At 41.3% G+C, this 16,404-nt stretch overlaps 1 protein-coding gene across 1 annotated transcript in view; it reads right to left on the bottom strand.

Annotated features, from left to right (window-relative positions):
- Window positions 1–244: 244 nt before the first annotated feature.
- LOC125287565 (inactive carboxypeptidase-like protein X2) overlaps window positions 245–16,404 on the bottom strand; it is a gene marked incomplete in the record, with an annotated part of 196,546 nt that continues 180,386 nt past the window's right edge. The window contains 2 exon segments of the mRNA XM_048233475.1: window positions 245–759; window positions 1,159–1,258. Coding sequence (XP_048089432.1) covers window positions 488–759; window positions 1,159–1,258 — 372 coding nt within the window.

A 16,404-nucleotide genomic window follows, 5' to 3' on the forward strand; every position in this document is an offset into this window, starting at 1 on the left:
ACAGTAAGAGTGGAGGCTCAGACCTAGACAGGTAGTGTAGGACTGAGTTCAGGGGATGAGTTGACTCAAGCACAGAAGGATGATCTGGAAATCAGTTTAATTATAACGTTAAAATTGGATCCGCAGGGAGGGGTGGATGTGGGGCAGCGTGGTGTTATTTATAATTTTATGTTTTGTACATTGTAATTTTTCTGAATCACATGACAATGAGGCTCCTGTGTTTTTTAATCTGACAGAAACAAAGTCACTTTAGGCAAAGACACTTTAATGCTTCCATAATGCACAAACAGAAATGGAAGTGTATTCCTGAATTGCAACTTTCAACTTGCTTGGATACAAAAAGGACATGTATACATACTGTACATGTATGTTTGCAGCAACATTTGAGCACAATTGATTTTTATCAGTAAAATGAAGCTTTGAAGAGGATTTTTTTCCCACGGAAATGTCATCCATTTTCTCTTTTTGTTTCTTCTTATATTAACCTCTACTCTCTTCTCCGAAACCTATATTCCAACCATCGTTGTTGGGGTCGTCTCTGGAGCTGCCTTACTGGTAGGCTGATTGGATGTTTCCCAAACCTCTCCATGATTTCCTTTATACGTGACAAGTTGGTGCGACTGATAACAAAGTCACAGCGGGTCGCTCCGATCTCATAGCCCACCTCACACATTTTACTGGTCGGGGTGTATCCATCTGCTCTGACCGTCACTTTGTACTCTCCAGGATTTAACACCCGCCAGTAGTCACCATCTGCAGCTGTAAGAGAAAAAAGTGCTAGATGTATTATAATAATAGTATGTATTAGTGCTTGATATAATTTATGAGGGGCCGCTCAGGAAATAATTCATACTTGGTCATACACAAACACTATCATAACCTTACATACACACTATCATAATGTCATATACACGCTATCATAATCTCACAAACATCCATATACTCACATACAAATACTACTATACTCCGTTTACATGAGTACACTCTACACTTTAAATTATTCTGTTGTATGTACTTTACTTTTTTATTTACTTTAAAAAAGTGCTCTAATTCATGTAAAGCACATTGACTTGCCAATGTGAATGATATGTGCTATTTTTGGAAAAATTTTTTTGTGGATCAGTGCATATGTTTTGTTGTTGTTGTCAGATTTCTTACCTGTACGAATGTCATGGTTTATGCCTTCCACAGAAATGATTGCATTGGTAACGCCCCTTCCCTTTACATCTTTCACCACTCCCTTAATTCCACGATGTACCTGTGTATGACAGAGATAGGGCACACATGAAAACATGGCCAGATCCTGTTCCGTACAACTTGTGGCATAGCATAGATTGATGTAATACAAATGTGGCTGAATATCAACATATTCTGGTTTTATTCGGAATAATACCAATATTCAGATGGCACATGAGTCAATACATATAGGCTAGTTGTCACATACGTTTTTTTTTTTTATTGTTGTAGGCTAATATTGAATAATTTCACAAATAAAGCTGTGAAAAAATTGTACACACAGTGCGTACAGGATTACGCCTGCCAGCGCCACTGGAGGTCATTAGTAAACATAAAACGAACACAACAACAACACAAGGGTTAAGCAATTTTCAGTGAAAATGTTGCATCTGCTGACAGTGAAGTAGCTGATGGCAGTGGTGGAGGATTGAGAAGAGACTTGAAAATGTAAAAAAGTTTTCTACTGTCAGTTGCGCTCTCAATCTTGCTCTGATAGAATGTCTTTTTTTGCAAGTGTAACAGTGAATGAAAAAGATGATAGCAAAGACTGGTAGTTACTAAGATAATTTCCATTTCTGGATTTACGTCATTTTCTCTCAGTAGCTCTAAGTATTACTATTATTAATATAGTAATAGTAACAATATATCTAGCCGAGTGATAATAGTTCCATAAAGGTGATGGAATTATAAAAAATACTATCTTGTTTCTTATATCAATTAACATTTGTCAAAATGTTTTTAATAGGAAAAAAAAAACCTCTAGCTTAGCCAAAAGTGTAGGCCCAAAAATTCACTATTTTGGGGATATTATTGAATTTATATTGAGTTTTTTGAGAAAATGTCTAAATGCCATATGTTTTAATCTGTTTAAGTTAAGATACCCAATTTATTTGAACTGTATTAAACCTGTAAGAGGTTTATGTTTGAGGGAAATTTGATTTCTGATATTTGACAAATATCTGACAAAATTATAATTTTTTAATGATTTAAAATTGTTAGAAAAATACTTAGGGTTTTAAAAATCATCAGTTAACCTCTGTAAATATGTAAGGACAGTTTTTTGCTAAAATGACACTGTTTTTAGAGGAAATGTCTCCATAGCATAGCAAAAAGTGTGTAAAAATGTGCCATTTTTGAAAATGGTGGCCATATTGGATTTTTGGACAAAATTCAACATGCCCCAATCTGTAAAAAAATAGGCCTAGGACTTAAAAAGATTGAACGAAGCTTCCCGAAATTTGAAATTGCGATCAGTGACTGGCATCGGGTGAAGCTTTTGAACAGGCCCAGTTGAACAGGCTATTAAAAACTATTTGCACACCTCAATGTCACAGGAGAGACTGGGCTCTCCCTTCTATAAATTGAAAAAGCTACGTTATGCTACCTGCAAAATGGCCTATGATTTCATTGCTGAGTTTGCGGCAAAGCAAGAAAATGTTTTTTTCAGAGTAAGGATATGGTCAGTGTCATTTATTTGTCCAATGTTAGCCTACAGACCAGTTTCCATAGTGCACATCTTTTCAACAGTTTGAATGTCGTGTGTGTTTCTGCTCATTGACAAATACCGTTCAGCACAATGATTCATGCCCAATTAATTTCCCCTGTAAAATTGTTCGCCTTTGTTACACTATTTGGTTTCGTGATGTAGCCTATGATAAACACCATATGGCCAAATATGTGACTCAGCTAATGTTATAGGCTATACAATTTCCCCTCTTAAAGACAAGCTGGTGTAGCTTATTAGACTAAGTCAAAGTCAAAGTCAAAGTCAGCTTTATTGTCAATGACTAGGCTACTAAAATGCACCGACGGTAGCCTTGGCTATGTGTAAAGTAAGCTATCGCATGATTTCATGCACGTAAGTTCATGCATTTGTCAAGTTCGCACAGGGCATTGCACTATCTATCAAGTTCGCACAGGGCCTCGCACCCCCTTCCGACGGCCCTGCAGCTCCTCCTAAGACAGCGAGGAAAAAGTTAAAATACGCTATAAACCCAAGGCATTTCAAGGAAGGTGTTGTATGCAAGCTCCCAAATTGACCCAGTAGCCTACAGAAGGCATCAATAAATTGTTGGGACTGGGGAGGGTCATGCGTTTTTTCTCAATCACTTTGGAGGGTCATAGAAACATTTCTTGCTGGCGAGGGAGGGTCACGTCTTATTTGACTAATGCTCCCAAAACTCCTCCGGTAGCCCCTTAAATAAATAACGAACAGTCCCTAATTGATTATAGCCTGTAGGCCTACACCAGCAATTGTTGAACATTTACGTGTACAGGACATTGACAGTAGCCCAGCCTAACAAGCAGATGTTGCAAAAGACATCAAAAGACGCAATTAATCAGAAATAAATAATGTAATCTGCATTGCTTTATTTAACAAACTGCAAGCAACAAGAGGGTTGAGTTCGCTGTGAGGCCAAACCCAAGAGCAGAGCCTATCTGTTAAGGCACTCGATAGGCTATATGGTAACGAGCTGTGTGCGCCTGGAAAGACAATAGAAGATGCTTTCTGAATAGCACAGCGAAGACGGCTCTGGCAGAGGCGTATCAAGCTTTTTAAAAGTGTGGGGGCTGTGGGATAAGAAAATGAAACAATCAATTATAAATAACTCCCTACAGGGACATTGTAAGTATTTTCTGAGAGGGGTGCGGACTATATTGATGTCCGGGAGATTCTCCCCGAAAAAAAAAAAAATAGAAATTCTGATTGCTAAACACACCATTTTAATGCAGTTTGGGAGCATGGGCGGATTATGAAATTTCGGGCCCCTGGGCCCAGATGTATTAAGGGCCCCCCACTTATTGTTGTATATGTGGGAGGGGGGGTTTGGGGGTCCGTTTGAAGTCTACCCAAACATATGCAAAGGGAATATAAATAAATTGTGTTGCAGCTTATTGTAAATTTAAAGATTATGATTAGCCGTTTCTATGCTTTTTCCATTGATAGTTACAGAAAGCCACGTTGTTGTTTAAACTATTCTAGCCCACGTTACCTCCAGTTTCACTTGCTGCAGGGACGCACACATTGCATGAGCGCTCATAAGCGTTCTATTTGAGTTCTACATGCTGGAAATCTTAGTTCTCAGATGTAGGCCTAGAACTCAAATGTGTCTTGATGCCGCCGTTAAGATCAAAATAAGACGTTCTAAATGGAACGCGATGTAATTAAGCTGTTCAGATCTTTTCCAAACGTCTTGGAGACGTATGTGTGCTGACTGGGCTATTTCTATATAGTTGATGACAGCAAATGAATAAGTATTTCTGATTGGGGAAACTTTTAGCCTAGTTTTTTCCTGTCCGCGGTTCCATACCATCTTGCTGCAAATGATCAGACGTGTGAAGCACCGGGCATAACTTAATTTCGCGGCTGTGTTAATTGTTGAGGAGGCCCATAGTTTGAGAAAAGCTGCAGATCATAGACAGAAAAAGCATAATGCTCTAAGAACAGTAGCCAAAGGTCTTTTTGCAGAAACAACAAGTGCCTTGGTGCGCGCACCCCTGCTTTCACTTTGACTTCCTGCATTTCTACATTGTGACAAAAACTGTCAGTCAGACAGTGAATTTTGGTTTACTAAATTAGCATAATGCGGTAACAATTATCATTTCAATTCAACCTGAAATCTGCTCACTGCAGACGTTATAATGCAGACCCAAGCAGCAGCACAGCCTTGAAAGACGCACACTTTGAATTTGATCAGAGCGGCTCTGGTTCTTCACTGGCTAACTTAATGTGATTGGCTGGATGACCGTTCAATCAAATCAACAGACCTATTTGTGTCTCTCTGTGTGTGCGTTATGGTAGATACGGTTCCAACTCTTTACGGGAGCGCTTATTTCCATATTTTACTTTAATTTTAATCTGTCAAAAAGTGTGGGGGATAGAATCGTGTTGGGCTCTGGTCATCCCATAAAGCCTACCATTATGACTTGTTGCCGTTATAACACCCACATCCCCCACGCTTTCTTTCACAAGCAGTGGGGGAGCGCGGGGCACAAAGTAACACTTTTTGGTAGACAAAGGAGGGTTCTCGCGCTTCTGTCGTTTGGCGACAATCCGGTGCAACCAGGCCAGGACAGATATTTTAGAGAGGAGAAGACGCCGGTGCAGCTCAGATGTCTTCTTAATTTTCTTTATTCTTTAGTAAAAGGTGCAGAACATTATTAAACTTTGACTAACGTTTCAATGTGTCGATGTTTTTGACTAACGAACATCGAAACGTTAATCAAAGTTTAATAATTGGCTACATATTTCTAAAATCATTTGAGTTTCACTAGTCACATGTTTTAACAAGGAACACTTGTTATTGAACTAATAACAGATGTGTGTCGAAAATTGACTTTATTTTCCATACGGAGAAATAACATATGCAGAGTCTAACCAAGGTCAATCTTGCCAAAAAAGCCCTCAAACCTGAAAACACATGAGGCAAAAGTGCAAAACATCACAAAACTAACTAAACTAACACGCGCATATTTTTGTATTGCAATCATTGTAGCCTACAGTTGTAACAGCCATGGGTGGACTGGCCATCTGGCATACCGGGCATTTTCCCAGTGGGCCGACGCACCTTTTGGGCCGATAGAATAGGCTATTAAATCATTAATTAAATCATTTTGGCCAGCGATCGGCCCAAAGGAAGGGCAATCAGCGGCCCATTGGTTACATTTTAATATTGACACTGGACTGATCCAATAACAGCTCACGTCAGGCCCCACCCCTCCCATTTTGGCTCAGAGCCAGGATTCTGTGAGCGCATCAAAAGTTAATCGAAGTTGCCTACACGAAATTGCGGCGGGTGCCGGTAGTGACAATTGTGCAAAATTAACACCAATGTAGAAGCTTCAGAAATACAATATTGCAAGTAGGCTAGCATATGTCACCAACATGTTGAAGTTTGTTGAGTTTGAACGAGAATGTAAGCAAGCATACAGAGCAAGGGACAGTGAGCAGGTGGAGAGTGCGAGCCTAGTTGAGGCTACATGATAAGAACTCAGTGGTGGAGCAGGTAGGCTGTGACATGCCATGCTGACTATGATGATTATGATTACTTATTAATTCCGATAATGTAATGATATGGTAGCCTAATGATAACATGGCCGTGCTGTGATTATAATAACAAATAGCGCAACTTTCAAAATTCGCCCAAAATTCAACATCGATGGCATGAGTGGTGGTTCAGTTGGTCTCTCAAAGTAGAGAAGGGTTCTATCTTGGAAGGGCTAAAAGACTGTAGACTGATGGAAATGTAGGTTACAAAACGTCACGTCATGCACTAAGCCAACTAAGCTACAGTAGCCTATATATAACCTATACAATAGGCTACTGGAAGACACTAAAGATAATTAGTTCATGTAGCTGTACTGTTCCAAAATGTACCAGCAATGTAGGTAGGTAGTATAGCCTACAGGAATAAAATATTTCCAGCAACAGCCCTGTTTATTTTGTGTTGTTTCAGTTGTCCTACAGTGATAACTGGTATAAATTACATTAATGTCTAAGACAATCTGGGTAATTTAACTCTTTACATAGGCTTCAGTAATGTTTGGTGCTGCTGTCAATTGTAGCCCATTGAATAATTTGAAATGATACGTTGAATTCAAGCAGAAACTCTTCTTTAATAATTGCTTGTTAGCCTACTTGAATATGGAGATCATATGCTCCATGCCTACCTCTGATCAGTCAGAGAGATAACCAATGAGGCCTACATCACTTCCAGTGCTCCATGACAGTTAAAAATCTGCATATTTAAAGGTAATGCAAAGATTTTGTATTTAATTAGGTGTGCCCGACCGATTTGAGGGCCGCTTGGGCCAAATAGCCTATGCCAGGGCCGATTTTTGGTCCCAGTCCGCCCCTGAACAGCGCGTAACAGTCGTTTTACTCCCCGTATGCGCTCATTATCAAGAATGTTTAACGTGTCCCAAAAACAGCTATCAACTAATCACTAAACGTCTTATAAACAAGTATTGCCAGGAGCAACACCTTTCAAAAAAGTATAACAATAGGCCTAGGCATTTATATGGCTCTGCTCCTGCCTAGATTCGAACTCAGAACTGCCTGAAAGTTGCAGAACTGTTCTGGAAATACGCGCATTAACCCACTCGACCGTCAGACAACGCTATCTGCTTCGAGTAGGCCTATTGGGTAGGACTGTAGCCTACACTGGTTGCTGTGGCACAGTCTTGAGTGACCAAATTCGTTTTCCTTTGTCATATGAATGCTGTCATGTTGTTGACATTACTGTTAAGGAGATGCCTGTAGGCAAAGGCTATATTTAACATCGTTAGTGTAGTAAAACAAATCAGAACTATTCACTATTTCTGGTTTCTGGGCAGCATATTTATGTTCTGTTAGCAAGCGAACTTCTCATGACTGCCGACAAAGTAGCCTACTGCCAGCTGGACGAAGCTCTCATTTTAAAACATTACTGAGAGACAGGCACTGTACAATCAAGACATCTTGCCACTGAATCCAAAACTATGTTTTAACATTATGTACAGAACTTATAGGCTACAGTGGACTAGCATGTTGCAGGGGCTGCTAAAAACACAGAGAAACGCACTAAAGCCTACAGAGCTGGGGATGAAGCTGGCATGAAAACAGCGAGAGCCAACCTGTCCCGTGGCATCAAAGGAAGCAAAAAGGAATACACTCACAAGATAACCACCCACTTCAAAGACAGCAGGAACTCACAAAGCCTATGGCAGGGTATTCAGGCCCTCACGGACTACAAGCCCGGCGCCACAGAGCTGTGAGAGCAACATCCCTCTGCTCAACAACCTGAACCTTCTTTGCTTCGCTTTGAAGCACAAAACAGCACCTGCCCACAGAAGACCCATCCACCTCTACATGAGCAGCCCCTGTGCCTCTCTGCCGACAGCGTGAAGAGGACACTTGCTGCTATCAACACCGTAAGGCAACAGGTCAAGACAACATCCCAGGTCGTATGCGCTGAAGGACTGCGCAGGGGAGCTTAAGGATGTCTTCACAGACATCTTTAACACTTCCCTGAAGCAAGCCATCGTCCCATCATGTTTCAAAGCTGCCACCATCATACCTGTGCAAGAAAACTGCTCCATCCTGCTTCAATGACTACCGCCCCTGTGGCACTGACACCCATCATCATGAAGTGCTTTGGCGGCTTGTCATGTCACATATCAAAGCCATTCTCCCCCCCCACCCTGGACCCCTTCCAGTTTGCATACCGAGCCAAGCGGTCTACAGAGGATGCAATCTGCTCTGCCCTCCACCCAGCCCTCACCCACCTGAAAAAAAAGAGACTCATATGTGAGATTGCTGTTTATAGACTTCAGTTCTGCATTCAACACCATAATACCACAACAACTCATCTGCAAACTTCGACAAACTGGGACTCAGTACCTACCTCTGCAACTGGCTACTGGACTTCCTCTGTCAGAGGCCCCAAGTAGTGCGTGTTGGCAACAATACCTCAAGCAGCATCACACTGAGCACAGGGGGCCCCAAGGCTTCGCGTGCTCAGTCCGCTGCTCTTCACCCTGCTGACGATGACTGCACTGCAACCTACAGCAACAATCACATAGTGAAATTTGCTGACGACACAACTCTGGTGGGTCTCATCACCAAGGGCGGCGAGACTCAATACAGGTTGGAGGTCGACCATCTGACCACGTGGTGCAGGGACAACAACCTCCTGCTGAGCGTCCAGCAAGACCAAAGAGATTGTTGTTGACTTCGGGAGAGGTCACACCCAACACCTGCCACTGACCATCGACGGTGCTGTGGTGGAGAGAGCGAGCAGCACCAAATTCCTGGGGTGCACATCAGTGAAGACCTCTCCTGGACCACCAACACTGCATCACTGGCTTAAGAGGCTCAGCGCCGCCTGTACTTCCTGCGTGAAACTCAGGCGAGCAAGTGCTCCACCAGCCATCATGACCACATTCTACCGAGGCACCATTGAGAGCATCCTCTCCAGCTGTATCGCTGTGTGGGGCGGAAGCTGCACTGAATACAACAGGAAAGCCCTGCAGCGCAGCATAGTGAACACAGCTGGAAGGGTCATTGGTGCTTCACTCCCCTCCCTGAAGGACATTTACACCACCCACCTCACCCGCTAGAAAGGCGACCAAAATTGTGAGTGATGCAAGTCACCCCGCTCACAATCTGTTTGATCTACTGCCCTCTGGGAAGAGGTACAGAAGCCTGCGCCTCCCGACTACCAGACTCACCAACAGCTTCATACACCAAGCTGTAAGGATGCTGAACTCTCTCCCTCCCTCCCCTCCACCCTCAGCTACATAACATCCTGGACATTGGACCCACAATGGCCGCCTGCACTACTCCACTTGCACACTTGAACACTTGCACACTTTACAACTTGGTGTTGTTGTCCTGAAAACACAACACTTCTGCTGCTCTTACATAACTTTTTTTTTTTTATTGACTGTCTATGCACAATTTCAACAAAATTTTGCTGCTCTTATTTTTTCATTATTATATGTGCCCTCTTATTTACTTATTTACTTACTTTTTTGTTTACTTGAATGTTATTATTGTCTGTGGACTTAAAATTGGTAAAATATGTCTTGTCTTCACCGTGGGATAGTGAGAAACATAATTTCGATCTCTTTGTATGTCTGGAACATGTGAAGAAATTGACAATAAAGCTGACTTTGACTTTGACTTTGAAAACTTGGCCAATCACAGCCCTTGCTGTCGAATGCTCCGCCCGTGGACCGTGGAACGCCACAGCAGACTATGCTGCCCCCAAGCGACTGCAGTTGTACTTACATTTCACCCAGCCTTGATGGTGAATGAAGTGTCAATTCTTAACTGGGACCCACTGTACCTGTCAACTTTTTTCCAGCTGTCTTCCTGTTATTTTCCCGTAAAATATCCCATATTTTATTACTCTCATTACATATAGCCCCATCGAACTTGTCCGTCTCTGTACTGTTGTCCTTTTGCTACCCCCTGCCCTTCCAGCGAAAAGATGTTTTTAAAGCATCGTTTTGCTTGCCTGAACTGAAGGCGACCTTAAGGTGATCAGAACAGTGTGGGAGAGAGCATTTGACGCCAAACTTTAAGCAAAGTTTAGACCTACTGTAGCTTCACACCTCGTTTAGTTAGTGCAGTAGTTTTTTCACCAGAGGGATTGCAACAGAAAGACGAATGTTGAAATTTCCCTGTATTTTGGGTGAGTAAACTGGAAAATCTCCCTTATTTTCAATGTTCAATGTTGACAGCTACAGTATGGTCAGAAAACGAGAAGAAAATGACTGAGGAGTTGAGTCAGCGCAGGAGAGACTTGTGGCTAGATAGGATAAACAGGCTAAACTTGCAGCCAACTCCTCACATCCATCGCCATTATTATATTTGTATTAGGCTATTAATACTATATTAAGTTAAATACGTTTTAGACAGTACAAACAGCAGACAGCTGCCCCTATGCAATATGCGGAGACATCAGCAGTAGCCTGGTGTAGTCGCCTACCGTAGATTACCTTTGGACGTATTGCATTTAGCATTGCTAGGTAGGCAATGTTAGCCAAAGTTTTACAGTAGCCAAGGCTAATATTTTTTATTGATGGTGTGCCCCTGTCAGCTCGTCGGCTATGCATGGCAAGTGGCAAATAATAGGAACAAACTCAGCGGAGAAAGATATCAGTAGATAATTCTGATTTGTATAGTGTTTTGTTCACTTGGATTTTGGAAATGTAGAGAAATATGTTCAGACAAGAACGATCACTGGCTAACCCACTTTAGTCAAGTCAAGTTAAGTCGGCTTTATTGTCAAAAAGGACTTTAAACTACTTTAGCAAAGTCCTTGGGTGCAGGTTGTGAGCAACAGGCAAACGCAAGATACAATTGCAGTCCAATGAGATGCAACTTTATTCTCTGCTATCATGGCAATGTTAGACGATGACGATGAACAAATATAAGTTCACCGACCTTGACTCAGGCGACTTGAAAGCCTTCCCCTTCAGCGGCGATGTGTGCCGAGGTACAAGACAATTAGGCTATAAATAAATGTCGGGGTAATTGCTACAGCTGACAATAATGACGGATCTTAACTTAATGCTATTGGGTCTATTAGATATGGGTCCATAAGTTTATCTACTTATATTCACGAGATGAAGCCGTTACTATGCTCTGCTCAACTCAAATCTACATGCTACAGGCGATTGTCACATAGAGTAGCCTATAGAACTGGAATGTCATATCAACAATATGGCCGCAGCGGTGTTTGCGAATAAGCCCTATTGTGACATCATAATACGGCCATTAAGCAATTAGAATGCTATCCCAGGTGTTCAGGCCACCTGCAGCCTCAGGCTTTAAAGGTGCGATTTGTAGGATTGTTACCCGAACATTCTGTAGGCCAAAATCAAAACACTGGTGAACGTTCTCAAGACTATCAGACGCGAGCCTCTTCTGGGTTGCCAGATGTAATGAAGACTTAGCTAACGTTAGTTGACCTGCAGCTGCTTTAACGTTTCTCCAACCATGACCCAGCTACACATTAAGGAAACAATGAAAACAAAAAATACCTCTCTAACCAACGTAACATATTTAGCTGAAGTCAGCGATGCAGATTAAGTTTAGCCTAGGCTACCTGTTGTGGAGAAACATGGCCAGCTCTGCGTCAGACTTGATATTCTTCGTTTGACGAAGACGTCACCATATCAGGAAGCTCCTCCGATGTCCACTTAATTTGTTTCTTGTTTTAATTTTGTAAATTTGCCTGCCTCTCGTAGGCGTTCATGACTACAACTGACAGCTGTTGACAGTTGGCCTTTGCTAATTTGGCAACCCAAATAGGAGGACGTGCTAGCCCATTATTAATACGCTATTCTAGAATGAATCGTTCAAAACATAAACGAAAATTCCAAGAGATTCCGCCCCGTAACTCATTTTTTTCATGGGTTTTACGGGTTAGAGTAATGTTCTCAAATAAGCCATTACGTCAATTCATCGTGTTTCCTTACTCTCTGACAACATATGGTGATCATTTTCTGAATGGTTACAGTTTATTTTCCATTATTTCCTACATACTGGACCTTTAAGCATACAATCTGGGTCAATTAAGACTACACATCCTATTCAACTGTTTCCTCTGCCCAAAACTGTTTCACAATAAAAGTCCCCACTACAATAATTCACTGTTAAACAATTTAACCCTTTAAACTTTTTTAACTGTTCAGCCATTGTAACTGTCACTTCCCAGATAGCAATTTCCTTTGGGCCGGATGATCTGCATAAAAGCCTTTAGATCCGCCTGTAGCAGACATACGGTATCTGACTGTGGGCCAGGTCTACTCCTGATACAGGTTTCAGCTTTGCTAGCAATGCTGTTTTATCACCGGTTTACAGATTTGCCCCAGGTCCAATTTCCGCAACTCAACTGGAAGTCAGGAGATGCGTTTAAAATACAAAACACTGATTTGGCCCAAACCTGTGATAACGGATATGAGCGAAGGACCGTTTTTCACAGCAGACCCAGGTGGTAATGATATTAATTAAGGTGCTGATTCTGCTAAATTGACTGTCCTTTCCCTACTTCATTGTCAACTGGCTGCTAAAGAAAGGTATTTTGGAATGGCACAAATTTAGAAACCATGGGGGTGCACTATGTTCCCATGGCCACTTCATTTCTACAGTAAGGCTGGAAAAGAAGATATAGTTGGCTCAATATTGATCATATGTTCGTTTCATTATTTTTATTATTACCTAGCAGTGGTAAAAGTAGTCAATTGTTGTTTGTGTCAGATCTAACAGTGCTATGAAACAACCCCATATTCTTGCCACGCATGCAGAAGTCCAAGCAGTAATGTTAATCAAGGATCTTTGGTTTGCTCACTATCAATCTTTTGACATGATTTGCCAGCCTGGGGTTGACTAGGACAGCCCAACTTTTCAAGGTAGTATCTGCTTTTTATCTCTGTTGGTTTATTCAGAGACAACAACAACTAGCTTAACTTAAACAAAACAGCCATCACAATAACTATTTTGGAAAAAACAGTGATAACGCTAACAGGATCACTGATGATAAAAAACGAGTGTAATTGTGACTTAGGCTATTTGCAAAAAGGAATAAATGGCTAATGTTTATTTTGTGTTGTTTCAGATTGACCATGGAGATGACTGAGGAAGACAGCCTGAATATCGATGGGAACAGTGGAATTAACACGACTTAAACTTTGTCTGGGATGGCACTTCTACAGGCAGGTTGTTGAATAAAAAAATAATAAGACACTTATGTGTAAAGTTTTTTTACCCCCCTTGTGTTTGTAGCCTAGCTTATGTTTATCAGTTGAGCTGTTGGGATTGGGAAAACGTTACGAACTTTAGCCTGGGTGAACCTATAACGAACCTGTTAGTAAATGTGTAGCAAACAGATTTTTCAGGATAATTAGCCCTAATTACCAATCACATTTCACATGTCAAATAAAGCCGGCTGATGTCTGATAAACGGGTCCGTACCACACACAATAAGCGGACCCGTATTGCATATGATAAACAGATCTGGAACACGTCAGTAACACAGACTACCATACGGAACTGGGCCAGTCTTAGCCCTTATTGGTACCAGATCCGTCAAACGGATCCAGACCAATTTTGGACCGATGTGCGTTTGGACGCCGGATCAGGTCCATTATGCAGATCCGTGCCGGACGTTGTGGTAGGTGTGGCCCAGTTCCGTCCCAGTGTATGTTTGCTGTCTGGGTTGTCATCAACTATGACTCCTACCCACTGTAGCTAGTTAGCATAGTTAGCATTTTAACATTGTTAGCATGGTTAACATTTTTAGCAAAACTGCTAGAAAACATTAGCTAAGTTAGATAAGTAGCATGCTAACTATGTTAACTTAGCTAATAATTTTTAGCAGTTATGTTAACTATGCTAATTAGCATGCTAACTATGCTAACCATGTAACTTAGCTAATCATTTTTAGTAGTTACGTTAATAGTTAGCAAACATTAGAGCCATTCCAACTGTTAGTCATCGTCAACTATCTACCTAAATAATTTAACCATTTAAACTATCCACCTATTTAACTGTTCAGTCATTCCAACTATATTAAACCTCATCTACCTAGCAACCAATATAGTTTGTTTTTACTCTGTATGATATTTTACATCATATTTTTGCATTTTCATGCACTGTATTTCCTTCAGGAAATGCTTTTCTAGTTACAGTGCATGAAAATGCACTGTACTGTTCTTCCTAGGCTTCTTCTTATTCTTCTTCTTCTTCTTGGCGTTTAATGCAGCTTCAACCGTTTATCGTAGAAACTTCATTCAAACTATGTTACGTAGGTCTTGCTTAGGACATGGGTGCTATGTATTTTTCAGCTTTGTAACTTTTATACTTTTTAAACTATTAATTAAAAACTGTTCAAAATTTCCCCATAGACTTAACATGGGCTGATGACATCACAATAGAGCCGTTAAGCAATTAGAATCCTATGGCAGGTGTTCGGGCCACCTGTCCCAACTGCCATTCTCAGGCTTTAAGCATACAAACTGGCCCTATTAAGACTACACACCCTATTCAACTGCTTCCTCTGCCAAAAACTGTTTCAGAATAAAAGTCCTCACTACAATATTTCACTGTTAAACAATTTAACCCTTTAAACTACTGAACCTGTGTCGCCATTAGGGCGATATATGTATAGAGACTTTTATATTGACACATTCAGAAAGAATAGGACCTTTTATTTTGATACCGTTTCCTGTATTTTCCTTACCACTTCCTGCCTTGTCATCAGTTACTTCACATTTAGTTCCTATCTGCTGAAAACGGTTTCTACTTAAATAATTCCTCTCTGTGAACGATGCTAGAAGCAAAGTCGTAAGTAAATGCATTGTTAAGTTAAATTATTGATAGTTTAAGTTAAGTTTATAGTAGAAAGAGAAGGTAATAAATAGGTTAAAAAAGACCGTTTTATTTACATGTATTTACAATGAGATTTCATGAGACTTCATGTGAAGCTGAACTTTATGTTAAAACAGTCAAACTTATTTTGTTGCAGTTTTCACTCTGCCATGTAATGCTGGATCTTCAAGTAAACAACAGTGAAATGTTAACTACAGAACAGACTCCTGGTTATTGCATCAGAGTTTAACTTGTTGGATAGCTTCAGTTAATACACTGCAGTGAGGACAGCATAGTGAAAAGACTGAGAAGTTAGCATTGAACATCAAGTCAAGATGGAAACTAGATCTAATAAATCAAGTAGAAGTGGAAGCAGCTTTCATTCATCTACCTCATCAACCAGTGCTTTATTTCACGACGAGCAAAAAGCAGCAGCTGCAAGTCTTGGCGCCGAATATGCTGAGCAAGAAGCCAAAGCTAGGATAGAAAAAAGTTAAAAAGAGACTGAAATTGAAACACTAGCCATCTGCCGTGAAGCAGCAGAAGCTGAAGCCGTAGCAGCTGTCTGGGAGTCAGCAGTTACAGGGAAAAAAAAATGTATTGTGCTGGATGAAACAAACGCAACAGAGCAAAGCAAAGTTGAACGAACAAGTGAATACATCCAAACTCACTTCCATTCCACTAATCCTGTCCAACTAACAACCACCTATGCCACTCTCAGTTATAGCCCGAACAACCCCTTTGTTTCACACCACCAGCCGCCTGTGTTTTTATATGACAGCACTAACAATGTGGAATTTACAGACTTTGACTTGGACTATTCACCGCCAGCGGCCAAACATTCAGTCAGCCAGAATCCATTTACCAGAGAAGGGCCCCGGGTTATTCCCAAGAGTCTCACCTCACAGATCAGTGACTTGAATATCGAGGCTCCATCCTTCAACCCCCAGCCGAAAAATACTGAAAGTATGCTTGCAACTGAACACCTGGCACAATATTTAGCTCGGCGTGACCCAGTGAATAATGAAGTTTGTATGCGAGTTTGACGATAAACCTGAAAATTATCGTGCTTGGCTGTCGTCATACAAAAATGCCACTCAAGGACTTGGTCTCACAGCCACTGAGGAATTGGATTTGATGACACGATGGCTTGGAAAAGAATCCAGCAACCAGGTGAAACGCCTCCGTGCAGTGCACATTGCAAGCCCACAGACAGCACTGGTGAAAGCCTGGGAACGTCTTCAACAGTGTTATGCAGCCCCAGAGGTGATTGAAAGGCCCTCTTCACCCGACTGGGCGATTTCCCA

The sequence above is a fragment of the Alosa alosa genome, chromosome 22, assembly GCF_017589495.1.
Source record: "Alosa alosa isolate M-15738 ecotype Scorff River chromosome 22, AALO_Geno_1.1, whole genome shotgun sequence".
Classification (NCBI taxonomy): domain Eukaryota; kingdom Metazoa; phylum Chordata; class Actinopteri; order Clupeiformes; family Clupeidae; genus Alosa; species Alosa alosa.